At 38.2% G+C, this 22716-nt stretch overlaps 1 protein-coding gene across 6 annotated transcripts in view; it reads right to left on the bottom strand.

Annotated features, from left to right (window-relative positions):
- Positions 1 to 22716, bottom strand: part of bcas3 (BCAS3 microtubule associated cell migration factor) — a 268620-nt gene that overhangs the window by 221404 nt on the left and 24500 nt on the right. For all 6 annotated transcript variants that reach the window (XM_067450579.1, XM_067450578.1, XM_067450577.1 and 3 more), the window contains exons 8-11: positions 8204 to 8311; positions 8001 to 8077; positions 5000 to 5076; positions 3430 to 3513 (exon numbers count right to left, since the gene is read on the bottom strand). In XM_067450579.1, the coding sequence (XP_067306680.1) occupies positions 3430 to 3513; positions 5000 to 5076; positions 8001 to 8077; positions 8204 to 8311 (346 nt within the window). The remainder of the gene's footprint in view (positions 1 to 3429; positions 3514 to 4999; positions 5077 to 8000; positions 8078 to 8203; positions 8312 to 22716) is intronic.

Consider the following 22716-nt stretch of genomic DNA (forward strand, 5'->3'; position numbering starts at 1 on the left):
TGTCTGCGTATCAAGGCTTTTTTAACCTTGTTTTCCTCCCTGCTAACCTTTGCTGTGCTCCTTTTGATGTATACTGCCATTAAGGCTAATGGCACTTCTCTCACGTAAGCCGTTAGCGCTCGTTAGGCAGTGATCAGGCCGGCGGCCGGGGAATACAGATGTGGGCTTAATAAATCAATTAAGCAACCAGGAGAGGAGACTGGAACCATATGAAAGGTTAAGCACCAAGGTTCTGGCACCACTAAATGAACTCTAGTGAGTCCCTGAATCACTGAGGACTATGTTGAGAATGCTCTGGGATGCTATATGGTGAATAAAGTGAGTGCAACAGCACACATTATGAGCTTCATTTAGAGCAAAGCAAACAGGAAGGAAAGCATGGCTGAACACAAATAAGTTTAAGAAAACACAAGAGCAAGAGCCACCCTTAACAGAGCTTTAAGCTGTATGGTTTGATTTTTTGCCTTGTAATTAATTATCATTAATTAATGCGAGAGAGCTTGCAAGTTTTAAAGATCACTAGGATAATATCTGAAAATGAAACTCTGATATGTTCTTTAAGCTCTAAGGTTTTAAATAAACATTAAAAAGTTTGGCCAGAGTAAATGCTAAAATAAACGGATCATTTCATCACCATGTTGAATGATTTTTATAAGCAGTGGGGATCCTCAGCACAACATGCCAACTGTGCACCAACAGTTATAAATGTCAGATTTGACCAAAGAATGTCTGGCTTTAATCTTATAAAACAAAACAATGCTCATAAGAAAGAGAAGTCTCTCAGCAAGACACAACTGAAACAATCTGTGCATAAATTTTGGCACAAGTATCTGCTGATCAATGCGTGGATAGAAGTGTGTCAGTGTGACCCCAAAAAGTATTTAAGTATTTGGACACTAAAGCCACACTCAAAATGTATGGACTTCACTGGATTAGACACAAATTATTAAACCATGTGGCACCTGCACACAAAAAAGTATTTTCTCTAGACTATATTATATATATATATATATATATATATATATATATATATATATATATATATATATATATATATATATATATATATATATATATATATATATATATATATATATATTAGGGCTGTGTATTGCCAAGAATCTGGCGATACAATACGTATCACGATACAGGGGTTACGATACGATATATTGTAATATATTGCGATATTGTAAGAGAGGCAATATATTGCGATATTTCTTTTTTTTATATAATTTAAAAGAATAAAGAACACAACCATATGCCTAAAACATGAAACAAAGTATTTTATTTAATTAATACAGTATAATTTATATCACCAATCACTATTTTGTGCAATCTGAGTAAAGTAAAATGTAAAGTGACTGCAGGATTCTTTATGTGTATATGTTTTAAAGGTTCACAGTATAGCAGTGGCTATTTAACAACAGAAAGTGGAGTCCATTTCATGACTGAATGACTGTTTGTTATATATTTAATAACGTTAAAAGCTATTTTCTATAAATCAGTCTATTGTATAAAGTGCTATTTCTAGTAACGTTACTGAACTGCAGAGCTGGTCATCATATTCGCTATGATCTTTCATTCTCCTGCCACCGCTCTCAGTTTTGGTGTGTGTTTATTTTGTTACTGAGAGGAAAACTTGCAGTACATTCTATCGAAGCGCTTCTCAGCAGCGCGGGTGACGTCAGGATGTTAAGCGAGCTCCGTTTCAATGTGTTTCCCGAGTATTAGATTTTAACTTGGCCTATTTTGCAAACAAAATGATTCTTGTCGATTTCCTTAGTGGCTTCTTTTTAGCTGAATCCAAAATGAGTCCACACTTCAGCTCTGTATACTGCAGGAGTGGAATAATGCTATCGTCTTGAGAGCTGGGTTTGCTAATGTAAACATTAGAGATTCACGCGCTTCTCCGGCTCCGCGTCAGTTATAAGTTCTGAGATAACCCTGCCATCTAGTGGTTGGGTGTTATACAGTCTGTGGTTTAAACCGAACACAAAGCCACGAATCTTGGATGTAAATAAATAAATAAATAAATATCGATACAGTGTTTTTGAGAATCGATACAGTATCGCCAAACATAATATCGCGATATACTCACGTGTATCGATATTTTCTTACACCCCTAATATATATATATATATATATATATATATATATATAATCACAATTAATCACGATGGTCATGAGTTAACTCGTGATTAATCGAACATTTTTATCAATTGTAAATTTAGCTTTAAATTAAGTATTTAATACTCTAATTAACATGGGTATGGACAAATATGCTGCATGCTTTATGAAAATGTACGTTTATTATTAGTGAAACCATACTTATTAAATATCAAAGGTCACAGATGTTAATCAAATAACTAGTTCATGTCCCTTAAGCCCAAGCTAAAAAATTCAGAATAAGCAGTGATTACTCTCATTTTAACAATATAAATAAAGAGAGTTTTTACACTGGCAGTTTAATTCAGAATAGGGCACAGTTCGTATGAAAAATTGGTAATGTGTAATGTGTCATGTGGACCTGGGAGCGCACCAGTACCACACCATACCTGGAGGAGGTCCATATTCCACGAGTAGGAATATAGTGTGGCCCCTTTAAGAGATGTGCGTTTCCTATTGAAATGCCGGTATTGTGTGTGTGTGTGTGTGTGTGTGTGTGTGTGTGTGTGTGTGTGTGTGTGTGTGTGCCTAACTGTGCTAAAATTCACACAAACAGTGTGAGAGACACGGACTTGGGAGCACACTTGTTCAGGTAAAGTAAGTTGCGTGTTTGTTTTAGCCGATTGTAATGTATTTAGGTCAATAAAACTCATGTACTGTAAGTGATGATGGTGTTAATGATTTACCTCAGACATGAGCGAGCTTGCAGGGCATTGCGCTCGGACTGCAGAGATTGTGCTCAGTGTAAAAACGCACTTTTCTTACGAACTGGAGTTTAATAAAAGTTCAACAGAAAATATGGTAGCTTATTTAGGCAGTAACTGCACTTTTGGTTTAGATTAGTAATATTAATGTTGACTCTTTTCTTTCAATACTAATGTTTGCTGCTGCATCCTTAACGTCAATGGCTTATCTCAATTTCTCCAACTACTGGCTACACCACGGAGCAAACAGAAAATGCGTGCTGCGTTAATCACGTGTTAATAAATGTAGTGCCATAAAAAATTATTCGCGTTGACATGTTAATTAAGGTGTTATTGATGCATTAATTTTGACAGCCCTATGCGTAAACGTAAATTCGTTTTAACGGTACTAAATTTATTAACGTGTGAATAACCCAGCGCACAATTTCTGTTTGATCAGTTTGATAAATATATGATATTTACATTTGGCTTAGGTGTGAAAATACTTATTGCAGCCACTATAACACGTGTGTTGAAGACTGTGGCAGTCATGACACTGGTAAAAAAAGAGTGAACTCACTTTAGCGGCACTGATGACAGTGGCAGTGTAGGACTGGGCATTATCTCCACAGGCCCCACCACGGGACTGATGACACCGGATCAGCTACACACACACACACACACATAAACAGAGACAGAACAGAGTCACATTATCATCCAGAACCTTTCAGCTCCCCAGCACTCATTAACCCACAGAGGCCTGTCACAGCCCGCGCCAGGACGTCTGCAGACGGGCACGGTGAGTAAGAGGAGGAGGAGGATGCCATTAGGACAACAAACAGTTCTTCAGCCCCATTCTATGGCGGACTCCCTCTAGGGTCCCTGTCCCAGACCTATTCAACACTTCAGCTGCCATTGGCCAGAAACTCATTACCTTTGCCCAGACACACTGTCCCATCTGTCCATTATTAGGCAGCAACTGGCCTCTCTAAGGCAAACAAACCGCACCCATTACATAAATGGCGGTGAATCAAGGGTCTACTTAATAATAATATGTCATATTATATTGTTAGCTCCTATCGATATGACACACATTGTCTTTATAATGATATTTTCAATTCGCAAGAAATAAAAAATATTTATAAGGCGACAGCAGTTTGATTTAGGACTGCACAAAGCTACACATTTTCTGCAACCATTCAGTCTAAAGGAACGCCAGAACTATTAGGAGCTGGGACTTCAAACAGGACATGTTCTTGTCTTCAAATATATCTGGATAGAGAACAACAGAATGTACAACTAATTAATAAGACAATTTAAAAAATAAATGAATTAAAAATTAAAGTTTACAGAGTTTCAGTGACAGAACTACATTAAACTACTATGTATAAATGTTCAACAGAATGTATAATAATGCAACCGGGGAATATTTGTGGGTACTGATAATGGCAAATGTCTGATATAACCTTAAAAAGGGCCATCATTATTTGAAATATATGTAATCAGTGACAGTGTGCAAGCATATGAGTCCAACATAATTCTGTAATTTCAGCATCAGAATCATGAATATTTTTATTCTATTCAGGGCCTATTCAAGTCCACCCCTGATGAAATATCAAATTTACCATATTAATCAACAATAAATTGTGTTACCTTTTTACCATATGTCCTAGAAGTAATAATAATAATAAAATATAATGGTATCGTATCATGAGTTCAGTATCATGAATGGACTTGAGTCTCAATATCTATAATATCTAGTTTAGTTATCATGACTATAGATATACAAAAGTACAACAAAAACATTCAAATAAATAGTACATTATTTAAAAAAAATTATATATATATAATAGAAAAAGTAAAATATATAATACATACATACATACAGACATGGCTTACAGGATTAGGGAATTAGTTTAAGTAGCTTTTATAAATGTGCCTTAAAAAACATTACTGGTGTTCATCTTGAGACAAAACAATGGCACTGACATATTTTAAGATATCTCGGTGCAAGTTGCTTTCAGTTAAAACACCTCAAATATGCATTTTAGTTTGAAACTAGGCTTAAGCCGGTGGGCTAGTTTGGTTGTCCTTCTGAAAAGTAGTGTTTTGGGTGCTTATAGAGTTAACATATTTGGTGTTTGTACTACCTTATTCTCAGCATAAGCCAACCACCGGCTACCCAGAGCTATGGGGTTGAGGTTAGGCCCAGGACAGGGGTAGCAGCCTGCAACAAAAAAGGAAAACACACAAGTATAACAAGAGATAAACTAAACAAAAGCACAAAAAAAGACATAAAAATCTATCATAGCAGCATCTTGCCCAGGACTGTGTTTTACTAGAGCTTAGGGTTAGAGTAATACCAGAGGTTAAATAAGGGGTATGGCATTTTGCGACAGTAGAATGGCTCCTCAGCTTATTAACTGCCAGACAGATTGACCCATGAGAGCAATACAACCATAGAATCCGTACAGATCCCACATGCCATGATAATGTAGCCATAGATCACATGTGGGACACATACAAACAGGGCAAACACGCAACAAATGCAAATCAGATAAGGTTTTATTAAACTAAAGCCTAATAAACAAGCACAGAAATACCAAACTTCTTTCTCCGCCCTTGCACACGGAAAGGTTACGCAAGTGCATATCACAGTGTGAAGTGTGCTGACAGTAATTTATAGCATGGAGTGAATATAAAATATATGCAGACAGTAATTTAGGGTGTAGAGCCAGGATCTGAAACTCGGGTGAATGGGGCTTGAGGTAAGCCACAAGCAAAGTAACGCAAAAATCTTTTGTGCCTTTCCAAAGCTGAGGGAGTCGATGCAGTGAGAAGATTAACGTATGTTTAACACATCCTGTGAGCTGAGTTTGAGGGATTTTCACCATTGTTTTGAGATCTCACAGACAGAGAGAAAAGAATTCACTCAATGAGAAAAAACAAAAACATATTATGTACAAGAACTGTTAATATTAAGTGTTTTCTGCAGTATTATTTTAGTATAACTGGGTAATAAAGATTTATTTATTTTAAATAAGAATCTTACATCTTTAAAAAAAACTGTAATGTTATAAATAATATAACATTAATAATAACCATATATTAAAAGTAAATTATAAATAGTATAAAATATAAAATTATGGAAGAAATTAAGAGACCACTTAACATTGATTTCTTGGGTTAAGTCGTCTTCTCACACACTCACCTAAAGGATTATTAGGAACACCATACTAATACTGTGTCTGACCCCCTTTCGCCTTCAGAAATGCCTTAATTCTACGTGGCATTGATTCAACAAAGTGCTGAAAGCATTCTTTAGAAATGTTGGCCCATATCGATATGATAGCATCTTGCAGTTGAAGGAGATTTGTGGGATGCACATCCAGAGCACGAAGCTCCCGTTCCACCACATCCCAAAGATGCTCTATTGGGTTGAGATCTGGTGGGGGTCATTTTAGTTCAGTGAACTCATTGTCATGTTCAAGAAACTAATTTGAAATGATTCGAGCTTTGTGACATGGTGCATTATCCTGCTGAAAGTAGCCATCAGAGGATGGGTACATGGTGGTTATAAAGGGATGAACATGGTCAGAAACAATGCTCTGGTAGGCCATGGCATTTAAATGATGCCCAATTGGCACTAAGGGGCCTAAAGTGTGCCAAGAAAACATCTCCCCCACACCATTACACCAACAGCAGCAGCCTGGACAGTGGTAACAAGGCATGATGGATCCATGCTCTCATTCTGTTTACGCCAAATTCTGACTCTACCATCTGAATGTCTCAACAGAAATCGAGACTCATCAGACCAGGCAACATATGATTAATTTTGGTGATCAAATTGTAGCCTCTTTTTCCTATTTGTAGTGGAGATGAGTGGTACCCGGTAGTTATGGCCAATATTTGAACAGTGAAATAAAAATAAAAGAGTTTTTGAACCTAAAAATAAGACAAAATTGCATTCTTGAGAAAAAGAAAAAAAAAATTTTTTATATTATTATTATTATTATTATTATTGATATATTTACAAACATAAACACTATAAATACATATTTTAGTTGCCCCCACTCCACAACAAATAATTTAAATTCAATAGTATTCAGAACAGGACCAATTATAATAGCTGTCATTATAAACTATGGACATGTGGTTAATGCCCTATACAAATACATTTATTATGTATTTCCGTCTAATTTAGCACAAATCCAAATGTGTTCACTCTGTACATGTTTTGCATGCTTGACATTAGTTGCATTATCTTTGTCACAGATGGTTTAAGATCATTAAAAATTAAACTTACAACCCAGAAATTAGGGTAATAAAAATGTTTGCTTTGGTTTGAGTTTTGTATGGTTTAGTTAACAATAATAACCCTGGTCTTCGGTCTGTGACTTTAAAAAATATGTTGAGGAAGCTTTAGAGAAGCAATTAATGATGTAAAGGGTTATTGACCGTGCCCGTTTCCTGTGGCGCAGACGTTGACGGGGAAGTTAGATAGACAATGAGAGCCATTAAAACAACGCTAATAGCAATTTACAACAGACGATGGCTTAAGTGGGCAGCAGAGGCCTGGTTTCACATGGTGACATGGACAGTTTTTTTTTCTGAAACCATACACAGTTGTGCACATGACAGTTGGGACTTAGGACAGAGTAGCATCCCCTTCAAGAGAGCAAAAAAAAGCCATTCAGATTTAGCCTGTGGCCTGGCCTGGAGGAGAGGAAATGGCTCTTTATGTGCTAGATCTAGGCTGAGTGACACTATGCATTTGTTTGTTATTGTTTACGCTACGCAATGACGGTTTGACACAGAAGGTTTCTAGTAATGCCCAGCTCTGACACATTGTAAAACAAAAGCCATTTGTGTAAACAAGCAGGCCTGTGGAATTGTGGATGAGCTTTGATATAGTATAGCCCTGAGGAGTGACACAAGGAAAAGCGGCTCCGTTGGTGTGACAGCACGTATAAGGGTTGTGTGGGGTTTTGTGGCTTTAATGAAGTCAGTGTGTGAAGAGGATTAATCAAGACTAGGTTTCTCATTTTGCGAAGCTGCAGATCAAAGAGGCAGCGAAAAGTTGTGCCAGAGACTAGAGAAGGTCAGGAAGGGTCAAGTTCAGCAGACACATCTATAACATTAAGAACTTACTTGTGACAAAGAACTTTTTCATAAAGGTGCAGCTGTCAAAGGCGGCAATCTTTTCTTGAAGACTAACAACGAGGATCCTGTGGCCGTCAAGGAATGCAGATGGAGTTGGGGGGGGGGGGGGGTAATAAAGTTGATATAAACTTAATGCTGCATTTAAAATGATTACAAGGTAAAGTGGAGGACAAAAATGTGTGTAAACACACCTTTTGTTGCAGTGCAGATCATAAATGGGCGTTTTGAACTGAATGGACTTTACCATCTCTCCTGTCCTCAAGGAATAAAGGTCCACACAACAATAAGGGGGACTTGTCCTGCAAAACACACACAGAGCAGTGATTAGTTAGTCTACTTTACCATTTATGTAAACTAACGTCAAATAATCAAGGAAGTGAGTTGGAACCAACAAGTATGCCCAATTCATATTCAAATTTAGAAAAAGATTTGTAAAGATCAATAATTTTATTCAGCAAAGATGCATTATATTAATGACAAGTGACAGTAAAGACAATTCTAGGCTGTTCTTTTAAACTTACAATTTAACAAAATGTATCCTGAAAAATAGGTATAATAGGTTTTCATTAGGCTGCACAATGTTTTCAACATTGATGATAAGAAGAAGATATGTTTCTTGAGCACCAAATCAATTTATTAGAATAATTTCTGAAGGACCGTGAGATTGGAGTAACAGCTGCTAAAATTCAACTTTGTCAAAGGAATAAATTATATAAGTAAAAACTGTTATTTTATTTACTATGTTTTTGATCAAGTGAATACCTCCTTGGTGAGCATAAGAGACTTAAAAAAAAAAAATTAAAATCATACCGACCACAAACATTTAAAAACAACATTTGCAATAACACAAAACCCAATGTTTCGGTTCATGAAGAACAAAAACACAGTACAAAATCAAGTCCCGGCAACAGGCCAGAAACTTTCTCACACTCACATCCTATAGTTATTTCCCCTCTACCTTCATCAAGTAGATGGGAGTTAAGAGAAAGCAGTGGCTGTTGCTTTTGATGGAGGCAGATATTAATCCTCATTAAGCGTTCCGCACTCAGCTGGCACAGCCTGGCCTGCCATATTAACCATCTTAACAGAATGTTTCTGGTAAGACGCTGTGCTGTGCACTTTGCTTTCCGCAGGATATTAGTCTTGTGGTAATATGCATGGCATCAGCAATGCCCAAACCGGTAGGACTGGATCAGAAAACCAATCTAACAAGTCGGGTATTCTATTGGAGCCGTGGCTAAGTGTACATAAGCTGCTCAAACCACAACAATAAACTTGAGGATATATGGAGTCTAACTATAGACGAAGCTGGAACCAAAGGGGCCATGTTATTGACACTGACTTTGAGCTGATCGAGCACTCCACGTAAATGAAAATGATCAATAGCCAGTGTTTCATTGACAAAACAATTGGCTTTGGAAGCAAGCAACCACTAATGATTTTGTTGTGTCTGACTTAATTCGACCGACTGTCTGCCGCTTCACAAGAAGTGATTATATCATGCATCATAGATTAGCATTAACATACTTTGGCAATACAATGTATAGTGCTGCAGAATTATTGGCTATGCTACTAATGTAACAGCTCCTGTGAAAACAAGGGTTTGGTCTATTGACTGATGTTCTGATGTCAAAAAGGCCGTTGTAAAACAGATAGTGTTATAGATCCGATCCTAGATTCTGATTGGCCAATACAACGTTTTGGCTTTAAAGCAATAGTGCACGAAAAATGAAAAACGGATATTTAGCAGATGGTTAATATTTTACTTATTTGCTTCAGATGGCCTTTATTAACCCCCGACCCAGGAGTTAAAAAAAAAAAAAAAAAACACTCCGATTGTATTCGTCTGAAGGAAGAATGTCATATACACCTAGGCTTGAGGGTGAGTAAATCATGGGGTAATTTTCATTTTTTGGTGAACTATTCCTTTAATAGATAATATAGCCAAAGCTATGACACAAAAAAACTGATCATCTTGTATTTTTTAAAGTTGAAGTATTTTAACTTGTCACAGAGTCTTAAAACTTCTACATACTTTGCACAGGATGCTCAAAAAAACAATGAGACGCGACAACATCCAAAGACGACCATCTGCATATCTATGGATACAGTAACAGTGCTGCTGGGGGATGAATACATAGATATAAATTTTATGAGAGGATTTTTATCATGCAAACTACATCTAAAGCACAGGACATTGTTGCTAATTAAAGTACTAATACAAAACAAAACAACTGGATAAACAATAAAAGACAATTCATAATTAGCCTACAAATGATAATATTTATAACATATAATAGTTTAATCCTCACCAATGAACTAACTAATCATCAATAGCCATTCATTTAAACAGAAGGATCTATGTATATCTCATTTCAAAAACAGTGTGATTCACCCTATTATTTGTTTACCCTTTTTTAATGTTTATAAATGTAAAATTTAGTTTTACTCATTCTTAATTTACACGCAAACATGGGATAAAACAGCATGGACAGTCGAGGAAACAACTTAAACAAACTTTTTTTCCAAACATGCACGTATCAGTTTTTACAAAGCAGCCAAGACATCAAACCACAAATTGTGGAACATGGAAGTACTTAAACCATAAATGAAAAAAAGCTGTGGTGCGTCTCAACATCCTATACTTTAGAGTTCTGATTCTGAGTGATGAAGAGCCAGGGAGGTTTTTAATTTGTCATTACTTTCACAGACAGTGAGTGATCTCTGAGTGAAGCCGTGACGACTGCAAATCCAGCCTGTACTTTGAGCGTGTTTCCAAACAGCTGCCATTTGAGCCACTTCTCCTCAGCGATCTGGCTTGAGGTCAGGGTGGACAGATTGCGCATAATGTTTTTAAGAGAGCATGATAATGTCTTGGAGCAGGAGGCTCACTGAGCGTGTGATAGACATCCCATTCTCAATGTCTGGAAGGTAATGCCTGCAGCTGAGACTCAGTGTCTTAGATCCTTTAGTGACTGATGGAATCATCCCACAAGTCTAAAGTTTGGCCAAAAGGTAGAGTTGCGTGGCAAAACTGACCCGTGGTTGGACTGAGCCCACTGTGGGAGATTGAGTTTGTAGGCTTACCCATGGCTGGATTACAGTATGCGTGTCAACGACACAATCCAGTAAGCAGTAGAGCCCACCGCAGACGTGATGTGTGCCCAGAGCTGCATCTCTACATCGGCCAGCTGCCAATAACAACCCTGTCGCAGAGCCATATCGCAAATACAAACACACAAACCCAGGTCAGTGACCAGACAGTCTACGGCAGTATATATGAATTATTTCTGATCAGTTTTAATTATTAATTTAAGGCATAATTTCATGTGGTGCAATCAATCAATTATATATATATATATATATATATATATATATATATATATATATATATATATATATATATATATATATATATATGTTAATATTTATATATATTTGAATCTCTCTTTTTTTTCAATACATAAATGTGCACATCTTAATTGTTATTTCCCAAAAAAATATTATTAAAACAATAGAATATAATAAATATAATACAATATAACAACAACAATAAGAAATATTATATTCTAATATCCGTTTATAATTATAACCAGTAACTTCATTAGGTACACCTGTTCAAATGCTTGTTAAAAATCTAATCAGCCAATCACATGGCAACTCAATGCATTTAGATATGTAAGACATGGTCAAGACAATCTGCTGAACTTTAAACTGAGCATCAGAATGGGGAATAACTTTAAATATGGCATGGTTGTTGATGTCAGTCAGGCTGGTCTGAGTATTTCAGAAACTGCTGACTGCTGAAATCACAACCATCTCTAGGGTTTACAGAGAATGGTCTGAAAATAAGAACGTTTGGTGGGCGAAAATGCCTTGATGCCAGACGTCAGAGGAGAATGGCCAGACTGGTTTGAGCTGATAGAAAGGCAACAGTAACTCAATTAATGACTTGTTACGAACAACACATCGAACCTTGATGTAGAAGGGCTACAGCAGAAGAAGGCCACACCAGTGCAACTCCTGTGAGCTAAGAACAGGAAGCTGAGGCTGCAATTCACACTAGCTCACCAAAATTAAACAACAGAAGATAAGAAAACCGATGCCTGGTCAGATGAGTCACAATTTCACACAACAAGGTCAGAATTAGGTGTAAACCACATGAAAGAATGGCTTCATCCTGTCTTGTATCAGCAGTTTAGGCTGCAGCTTGTGGTGTAAGGGTGTGGGAAATATTTTCTTGGCACGCTTTGGGCCTCTTAATACCAACTGAGCATTGTTTAAATGCCACAGCCTACCTGAGTGTTATTGCTGCTGACCCTGTCCATCCATTTATGTAGACATCTTCTGATGGCTACTTCTAGCGTGCCATGTCTCAAAGCTCAAATTATCTCGAACATGACAATGAGTTCACTACACTCAAATCCAATAGAGAACCTTTGGGCTTTGGGATGTGTTGGAACGTGAGATTGAAACAAATCTGCAGTAACTGTGTAATGCTATCATTTCAATATGGACCAAAATCTCTGAGGAATGTTTCCAGCACCTTGTTAAATCTATCCCACAAATAATTAAGGCACTTAGAAAGGCAAAAGGCGATCCCAACCAATACTAGCAAGGTGTACCTAATAAAGTGGCCAGAGAGTGTGCATACAGATTAAAATTTCATGAAAATTAATTAATATCATTCCATTTTTGGGGACTAACCTTGCCTTGCCTGCTGTGTGAATGTAACTTAAGTGTGTCAGTTGGGCTGTAGAACTCTGCAAAAGCTATTAGTCTGCATTTCCATTCTCCTCTGGTGTCCTTTATAGCTGCGGACACATGATGTCTCGGCAAGAGAGAGACAGCTATCTACAAAGAAATGATCATCACGGCTAAAACCCCCTCTGGATTCAGACACCAAGATTAATAGGGGCATTTAACTTCCTAAACTTGTCTTAGAGCCCCTATTCATTGATTTCAATATAATCTGGGTCAGATCAATCCAATTTAAAGCGTTTTAGAGCCAATGTGACACAAATGATATGCTCCCAGATTGATTAACGGGACAATGATAGCCTTGAAAAAAGAATCATCAAATTGGCCACTTCAATTGTTTGCCTTTTTGCATTGTAACTAATGGCCCGCTTCTAATGGACGCAGTGCACGATGAACATAATACAATTTCCTCTCACTGAGAATCGAGACTTCGATTTGAAAGCGTCAGTAAATTTCAATTATCGTTATAAAATCATATCAGCGTTTCAGTGTAGCACACTTTTAGGTGATATTGAGCACAGATATTATGACCTGTCCCATGGCTTCAGTCATCCGACTTTATATATGTCACTTTTTTCCCGGCCATTTCTTTAGCAAAGGCCAAGGTAATACATATTCTAAATCTGATTAACATAAGGTCATAAAAGTCATTGCCTAATAACTTTTTAACAACATAATTTTTAAAGATAAAGAGCAGAGAAACATCTTTTTTTTCCTGTTTGAAACCAGGTTATTTCTCACTTCATTTGTAATTGAGCTTTTTTTTTTAAAGAAAAGGGAAAAAAAGTCAGCATTTTACAGTTATTTTACATACTGGAAGTGAGGGTGACCTGCACTCACAAGTTCATGTCTGGTAAATTCAAACTTCTTTATTCGCCGTGACATAACTTTAATGCTTCTCAACTGTGTGTCTAATAGCTGGGTACAATCTCACAAAACTTCCCAAGACACACACCTGCAAAATCCATCTTTCCTCAGCGTGGTAAGACAATAAAAAAGGCCTTTTTCTGGTCTCAGCCTCCCTCGTTGTAACCGAATGGGAAAAGTCACTCTCGAGTAGAACATTAACAATTTTTACAGTTAAGGTCAGGCTTAAATTTAGCAAAACATATGTTTACAATGGTAATTACGCACATTACGCCACTATGTGACAAGCTAGCCAACTCATCACTTTTATAATCTCGTAAACGTTTTGATGTCTGTATTTTAGCATGACTCTGAACCCTGTAAGATAACCATTTTGGTGCATTTAACATTGTAAGGTTTTAATCATTTCACTAACCTGAACGGAAACTGACAAGGGGAAAGGAATATAAAATGGGAAGTCTGGAAACGCAGATCAGCGCTAGCGAGTAAATCCATTTATAGGGCGACGACGTCATCGCATCTTGGCTTGAGCTACTTTACAAGCTTTCCGAATACGAACAGACAATTCTCTGGAAATCCAAAACAAATTCTGCTTTACCAAATAAAATACCGGCAACCTTCTGAGAAACACACCACAAAACATAATGAGGAGCTTAATCCACTAACTAAACTCAATAAACATGCCATCAATAAAAATAAGTATAAATCTGTTAAAAGTGGACAATTTTTAAGTCTGTTCAAAAGTTTAACCGCCTAAAACTATAATAAACCCACCCAGTGTAACATTTCTTCTGAGATAAGGAAAGATATGAAGGTCTTTTATTATCCTCTTAGGCTTTTTGTTATCATTTGAGAAACATGGAAAACAGATGCTTAAAGTGTGAGACATTCACTTTCAAAAGGTGTTTGAGGAAAATGAAGAAACGGACAAATCGCAACTCTGATCTCTGGACCGTGATAAGTCCCTCGAGCCAGCCTCGTATTGATTTATAACAGCTATTTCCAAGTACGGCAATGTAAAAACACAGATGAAAACAATTACTCTATTTTTGTAGGCAACAAGTGAGGTGGGTGGTAACGGAGACATTTTTGAGAAGAAAAAAATCTGTCACAATTTTGCGCCCTCTCTCTCTCTCCTTTCTGCCCCTGTCTTTCTCAAGCCGAGCTTCAACACACAACAAACGCTGGCCACATCACAGGCTTCTTGGGGCCTGAGGGGGCCCTTTGATTCCAGCACGCCGTGGGCATTAGCGGGAAAGTAATTAGGGTAAAAAGTTCAACCACAGCTCCATGTCTGCAGCACTGCCAGAAATACATTTCCTCCCCTTTCACTGGGCTCTCCACAGATTCGCATGCATATTGGAAACACATTGAAATGAGGAGCCTGTTGCAGGGGCACTGGTGCTCCTTTACTGGTGTTTACAGCATTTAATTACTAAAAAAAATGAACAGATGCTGAGAAGGATAGCGAGGTGGACAGTTCAGGTCTGAGAACAGCTTTTCTTACCTCAGATGTCCTATTGGATAATGTCTACTTGCAAATTCATTGGCATCAAAAGAACAACCTATAATCTACTTTTACAAACATAAAAACCCTAACTCTACAAATTATTCACTAGAAAAATATCAATTACATCTATTAGCATTTAAAAAAAAATGTGCTTAAGTAATGTAATAGGCACAATAGTCCTAAATTTGCACAATCATGTAAAGGATGATGTTACACGCCTGTGCACCTCCTCTGCAATTAATCGGAAAGATAAGGAGAAGTATGCTCATGGAAAACCGATCTGAGACAAGTGCCCTTGAAAAACAGGGGAAACTTCAAAGCCATGCAATTCCCATCCTCAGAGAGCTTGAATTATGTGGCCATCCAGTCAGCATGAAAAAGTACACAGCGATGATCTGAAACCCAACAATGCACCTGGCCTGAACTTTCCAAATAACTCGAAGGGTGGAGGATCCATCACAGAAAGGAAACGCATTCATCTTTAACATGACTGTAAGAGTGAGGATTGTGTCTGTCAGACCTATCAACAGATCACAACGCCTACCTCAAATTACACTGTAACATGAAGCAAAAGATAGATATGGTAAAACAGGACAAATGTCAGAGGAGAGAGAGAATGTGTGTGAGGCGAAGTGATACACTTTTAACATTGTGTTTCACTCCCTGCGCTTCCAAATAAAGAACTGGACATCTCTGATGATTCATGACCATAAAGAGGTTTTTTTTCTTGTAATCTTTTTTAATGTCCACATAAGAAGCCAAAAGTAAACACTGGTTTCATAGTAGACCCATGCATCAAATGCAACGGCAAAGGAGAGACAAACAGTCCTTCGTGTCTTGTGTGTGGGCCAAAAACTAGGCAACTGAGCCAGAAGCATGAGAGAGAATATGAAGTTTCATCAACATTCTGGGTGTGTAGTGTACACACAACTTAAATGCAAAAATAGCCAAATTATTTTTAGCCACTTAGTAAATAGCCATCTAATTTTATAACCCCTTAGAGCGGAATGTTTTCCTAAAATTCTATTTATATTCCTAAATGACAGATTTGCCTGTCTATTAAAGCATTGACACCATCATACTGGAGCATTCAAAGCGGTGTTTGCATTGCCACTGACCCAGAGAGAGCAGTTATCATGTTTAGGTATGAAACAGCTCCACAAACAGTCTTTTCAACCACACAGTATCATTATTTATGTTTAACAAAGATTCAATTTATCACAGAAGTACTGGGATAAAAGTTTATATATTTCAGATATAAACACTGATACAGTAGCAATCAAAATAGAGCAAATCACCTTTTGAAAGTAATTTGGCTCTTAAAAAAAATCATATTGATTTGTTCAAAAGCACTGATTCATCCAGTTGTAATGAAGCAAGTGAAGTATTTATGACTGAATAAATAAATCATTCATTCATTGAGTTTGTCCAAAAAATGCTGATTCATCAGTTTATAATGACACAACAAGTGCAGTGTTTGCTATCATACACCCAGCACAATGCGACGCCAGACGCGAAGCAAGAGTTTTTTTCTAGTTTCAGCCCGACGCAGTTATCATTTTCAGGTCCAGCACCATGTTGTTTAAATAGCAAATGCACTCGCACTAATCTGTTTGCCCATGGGCGTGCTGGTATGAAAACAAGGTCTGTTCAGGCGCAATGTTGCTATGCTGCTATTTGAGTCAACTGAAAACGAGTATGCAGAATTTTTTCTGTTATTTAAAAGACACATTAGTTGTGTGTAATAAGCAGGGACGGGCAGCTGCACACAAACATTTAAACAAAATATTACAAATAAAAGAATCCTCTCTGTAGAAGCGTTCAGTCTTTCCGCTCGCAAATTCTGCCATGTAAATAGAGAAGCTGCCATGGTGAAAGTGCAACTGGCTTTTAAAGGGAATGGGAGATGCGACTATGAATGGTTTGTTGCATGTTACACCCAAAACACACCCATTTCTCATTAAAGGGGTACTTCAGCGCTGGGAAGATGAATCTGTATTCAAACTGGGTCATCAATGTAGTAGAAATGTGAAACTATTTTTGAATATGGTCCTTTCTAGACTGAGAAAAGACAGAAAATGTATTTTTGTCTCATTGGAATAAAAGACTACAATTCCCAGAATGCTTCGCTGCCCTGTGAGGCCATTCCCAAAGCCACCTACTTGATTACAGTGACTGAGTTAGAGAAGACACTACAATTAAAAACTGAACGTGTCTGTTCAATATAATGAGTGAGTCACCGCGTGAGTATTACAGCACTGAGCACTAACTGCAGGAGTGAGATAAATGAGCTGATGAGCTCTCGTGATGAGCTGAGGTAATCGCGACTACACTCGCGGCATACATTCACAACGCGAGTTCAGTCTGGCATGTTTCAGTTCATGCCTTTGCAAGCTTAACTTTCATAGAAATTAATTTGAGAAGTTAAAAGACTTACATTGCTCACCATAGCTCCATTTAAATGAGTGCATGTAGCTGAGGTGAAAAGCAAAGTTCTTTTTGACCTGCAGGATTTCTTTTAAAAGGGTTTAAAAATGAAAGAAAAGACGAGAGTCGGCTGTTTTTGAATAGACTATTGTAAGTTTCTAATTTAAAATGTTTATGCTTTTAGGCTATAAGAAACCTATGTTTAAATGTTTTGCCTCTTGTGTGAGCTAAATAAAGTATATAAATATGAATTAATGAATTGAAAAAATGTTGTTTAAATGTAGGCTAGTAGCCTACGGTAACCAGACTTCTATGAAAGAGTAAACAAAGAGAATTGGAATTCTGATAAGCCATGTTCAGTAACAACTTTTGGATTTTAAATCAAAAATAATGAATAAATGCTGTGTTTGTGGTATGCAACAGCGGATCAGTTGCGGACTGCAAACGCAGCATATGTGAAAGCACAACAGGGCGTACGGATCCTGCAACGCACACGCAAGGCAACATGCACTGCACAATCACTGCAGACGGAGTATGTGATCTCCCATCCCCCATGCGCGGGTTCAAAACATGCGGAAATGGCTCCCTCTGCTGGCTGTAGCCTTTGGCCAAACATTCCTCCTATGATGCAAATATCATCAATTTGCATCATAGGAGTTTTCCCAGAAATAAAATGCATAAATCTCTTGTCACAGGGGGATATGAGGGGAGAAAGCACAATCATTTGAATATACTCCAGGGTGTCTACTGATACAAAGCCATATGCTAATCACTGAAGTAACCCTTTAAAGGTGCCATGTGTAAAAATTGAGGTAAAAATATCCAAAAAATGACCTACATGGATCAAAAGAATGAGAAGAAATAAGGGTGATTATGTCATTAAAAAAATGTCAAGTTATAGTGCTGCAGAGATATCAACCTTCATTAGCAGTAGCATTACTAGCCCCGGCCCGACAGGTATCGTAATACCAGTCTCGGCCATGGGAGGCGGTATGCGGGCAACATAACCAGCCAACCTGGCGTACTTGAACCTGATGTCAAATGTGTGGAAAGTACAGCCCACTACTTCATTTCAGTTCAGGGAAGAGAGTGGACGGATGAAGCCCTTGGCCCCCTTAAATGTATCTGATATAATAAAAATAGCTGTTTTTACCTGACCGGAAAAAGCGGAAGTGCGTGCGCCCGGCGACTGTGTCCCGTCCCGTCATGATAAAAGTCCCAGTACTGGTGAGCCGTTTAGAATAGGCGCCCTCCAGTGGACAAAAAGTTGCATAGTGCACCTTTAAGAGACTTACAACCCTTTTGGACCATGCGCCTGGCGCACCAATCTTTTTTTTTTCGTTATTAAACTAGCAAAAGTGGATTCGGACACGCCCTAAGTGCACCTGTAACCTGCACCATGTAGGGTCTTTGATGAATGATTCATTGATTAATTAATTCAAAATTAAATATTCATGTTTATTATTTAAACATTTATTTAAATCAAATAGATTGCACTGCAGCAACTCATATTTTGTCATCCAGTAATTTACGTTATTTTATTTACTTGTCTGTTCAGAATCATGATCTTTGAATCAGAATCATGAATTTATCTCTATCATCCCTTTAAATTCACTTTGGGAGACAGTAAAATGTGCAATGTTTTTGAACTACCACCATCAGACGACATCCCTCCTATTTTGCTTCACTTATCTCGGCTAGGTTGCACCGACAGAGCCAAGAGATCTCACAGTTCCAGGTGTGATGGCTAGAGAGTAACAGGCTCATGGGCTCTAAAAGCATCACTTCCCAATCCTCCCATAATCCTGTGTCTAATACAAACGCACAGAGATTTATCATTTAATACACTTAAGAGGGATTTCTCACATCTCAATAAAAATGCAATGAAAAGAACAGCTTAATAGCACAGTAGGCTTTAGCTAAGTCGATTTAAAAATAGTAAGTGGACAACACTGGCTTTCCGCTCCTCAAAGCCATTGTGTAATTAATAAGCAGGCAGTGTGTGCCAGCAGGACATTGCATGGATACAGCTTTGGGTAAGGACAATTAGGCCCAAGGTCAAAGAAAAAAGAGATTTCATTGATAATACTGTGCAGACAGTGGGCTGATGCTCTGCTGTTCAGAGCCATACATTAGGAGCGTCACTGGACCTCTGCCACCATCCCGATTCCCGGGGCAAGGCACCGCATGGCCACTGTGGAGTCAAAAGTCATGGCTCTATCCCTGTGAGGACTGGACCTTCTTCCGAACCTCCATGTGCTCCAGCTGTAATCTCCAAAATGACAGAGGATTGCATTAGAGGATTGGAAAAAAACAAAAACAAAAAAAACATTCACATCCTCTCCATGGAGATCTGGAAATTTGAGGGGAAGGAAGAGAGGGCACTGTTTTCTGCCTGCCCCAACGACTTAATTTCTCCATAATCCAGAGAACAAAAGCAGGCCTCTTGAGACAGTGAACTTTTACCCCTTCCAAACATACTCACTGCAGAGGCCACAAATGGTAAAATGGCATGCTTTTAAATCCAAGTTTAAAGACCCATCTTTATTTCTTAGGTTCTGATACTGAGGTTACACCAAATGTTCTGCAAGCAAACAGTTGTTGATTATTAACCATTTATTTTCTCATGTTCTATCTATCTATCTATCTATCTATCTATCTATCTATCTATCTATCTATCTATCTATCTATCTATCTATCTATCTATCTATCTATCTATCTATCTATCTATCTATCTATCTATCTATCTATCTACATACGCTTTCTTCAATGAGAATAAGTAATTCTATGTATTATTACTACTCTTGCCAAATTCATACTAAAATCAATTTACATATTTTTTGGTTATTGTTGTTTGTTTTAAATAGATATGACTTGACACTACAATGTGTACTTGGCATGAGAAAACGCAGGCTCAACCTGGTCACTGTAATACCTAATTAAAAGAAAAAGAAAACACCGTACTGTGGAAAATCAAATCCTTTCCAGATACAAGTGGGGTCCAATGGCGGATTGAATAGCACATACATTCTTTGCTAATTTGCAAACCCTACAAGCACTATAGAACAGCACGAAGGGCTGCATGTGTACTTTGCTGTCAGGAAATTCACCAGATCCATACGTTGTTTGGACTTAAGACATAATCCCCTCCATTGATAAAATTATGTTGAATGTGTCTGGCTGGAGTTCTGCAACGAAGGATTTAGCACACATGCTTTTTCCTCTTTCTGGTTTTCCTTTAATTTGCAAATCTTGTAATCTAAGCCTAAAGCTGAGTGAACCAACTTCTAAACCAGCAGTGCTGTATCGGCCAAGACTGCAATCTGTTTTCCATTTGAGTGTCAAGACAGCATCCACACTGGTGGTTGACAAAAGCTGTTATTTCAAAATGATTATATACTAAAAATCGTGTGAGGACTTTGGTAAGTTTATGAACTATTTCAGTAAAGGGGAAAGAACCGAGCACAGTGCAGCCTTTCAAAAAAAGAAAAACACAGAGCAAGGCTATTTACCAAACACTTCTACTGGAACGTAGCAGCGGCAACACCATTCACCCGGAGGGAGAGGGTTATGGTTTTCAACACGAGGCATGTTTTCAGCATTAGACCAACCGTTGCTGGAGTACAAAGCCAAACCGCCAGAGCCTGTCTCCATGTCGGGGCGGACACGGCGCGTTTGGCTGCATAAGCGCCGGCAGAGAAAAGCTCAAGTCTTGGAACTGCTGGGACGGTGGTCTCCAACAAAGTGTGCTGAAGACAGACTTCCTTATTCTATTTCCTCGGGAGGAAATATTGAGTTAAGATTTGCAGCAGCAGCGGAGGAGTTCGTTTTAAGAGGTGGCAGACGTAGCTGAGGGGAGGAGAGGAGCCAATAACTGATGCACCCTGCTCCCTCTCACTCCCTAAGGGGCCATATTTCTCACAGATCGCGGTCTGACTCTGTCAGGAGTCCAAAGTTGCAGATCTGGCTATGTGGAGCTGACCGGGTTGGTCAGTCAGTCAGCAGGGCCGTTTCTATCCAGACCACTCCCTAGCCCCATCAGACCTTTGATGCAGGTTATTATGTGTAACAAATTACAGGTTTTCAAATGCACTTAGGATATTTAGCTCATAATATCTAAATGTTGCACACAGAGGGATGTGGCTCAGATACTACCATGCTTTAAAACGGGGAAAAGCCATTAACTGGACACTGACGAAACATTCCATTAGCACACGGGCTTCATCTCATGAAGATTTTTACATGTCTCCACTTCTGTCGCACACAACAGGATATGAATATAAGCTTATTATATCCATAAAACGTCACTTGAAAAAAAAAGAAAAAAAACTCTTAAAATGCCCTTGACCTGCATTCAACCTCAACGGGCCTCTCAAACGAACAGAAAAATAAACAACGCTGACAAAAGTCTAAAATAATATTTTAAAATGCACAAAAGAGCTAATTTAAAATAAAAAAAAACGTACAAAATTTGGTATTGACCATAGCAGCATCAAAACCTTACACCACCAAGTAAAATGCAAAACATTTTATGCAGTGGTGTAAAGCATGCTGCCACAGGACTCTAGAGCAGTGGAGACGTGTTCTCTGGAGTGACTAATCATGCTTCTTTGACTGGTAATCCAATGGATGAGTTTGGGTTTGGCAGTTGCCAGGAAAACAATCTTTTTCTAACTGCATTGTGCCAAGTGTAAAGTTTGGTGGAGGGAGGATTATGATGTGGGGTTGTTTGTCAGGAATTGGGCTTGGCCCCTTAGTTCCAGTAAAAGGAACTCTTAATGCTTCATCATACCAAGACATTTTGGACAATTTCACGCTCTTAACTTTGTGAGAACAGTTTGGGGATGCCCTCTTCCTGTTCCAACATGACTGCACACCAGTACACAAAGCAAGGTCTATAAAGACATGGATGAACGAGTTTGGTGTGGAGGAACTTGACTGGCCTGCATAAAGTCCAGACCTTAACACAATAGAACACCCTTGGGATGAATTACAGCAGAGACTGTAGGCCAGGCCTTCTCGTCCAACATCAGTGCCTAACCTCACAAATACACTTCTAGAAGAATGGTCAACAATCTCAACAACATGCTTGTAAAATTTGTGGAAACACTGCCCAAGCTGTTATAGGTGCAAAGGGTG

The sequence above is a fragment of the Pseudorasbora parva genome, chromosome 8 (genome assembly GCF_024679245.1).
Source record: "Pseudorasbora parva isolate DD20220531a chromosome 8, ASM2467924v1, whole genome shotgun sequence".
In the NCBI taxonomy this organism is placed as follows: Eukaryota; Metazoa; Chordata; class Actinopteri; order Cypriniformes; family Gobionidae; genus Pseudorasbora; species Pseudorasbora parva.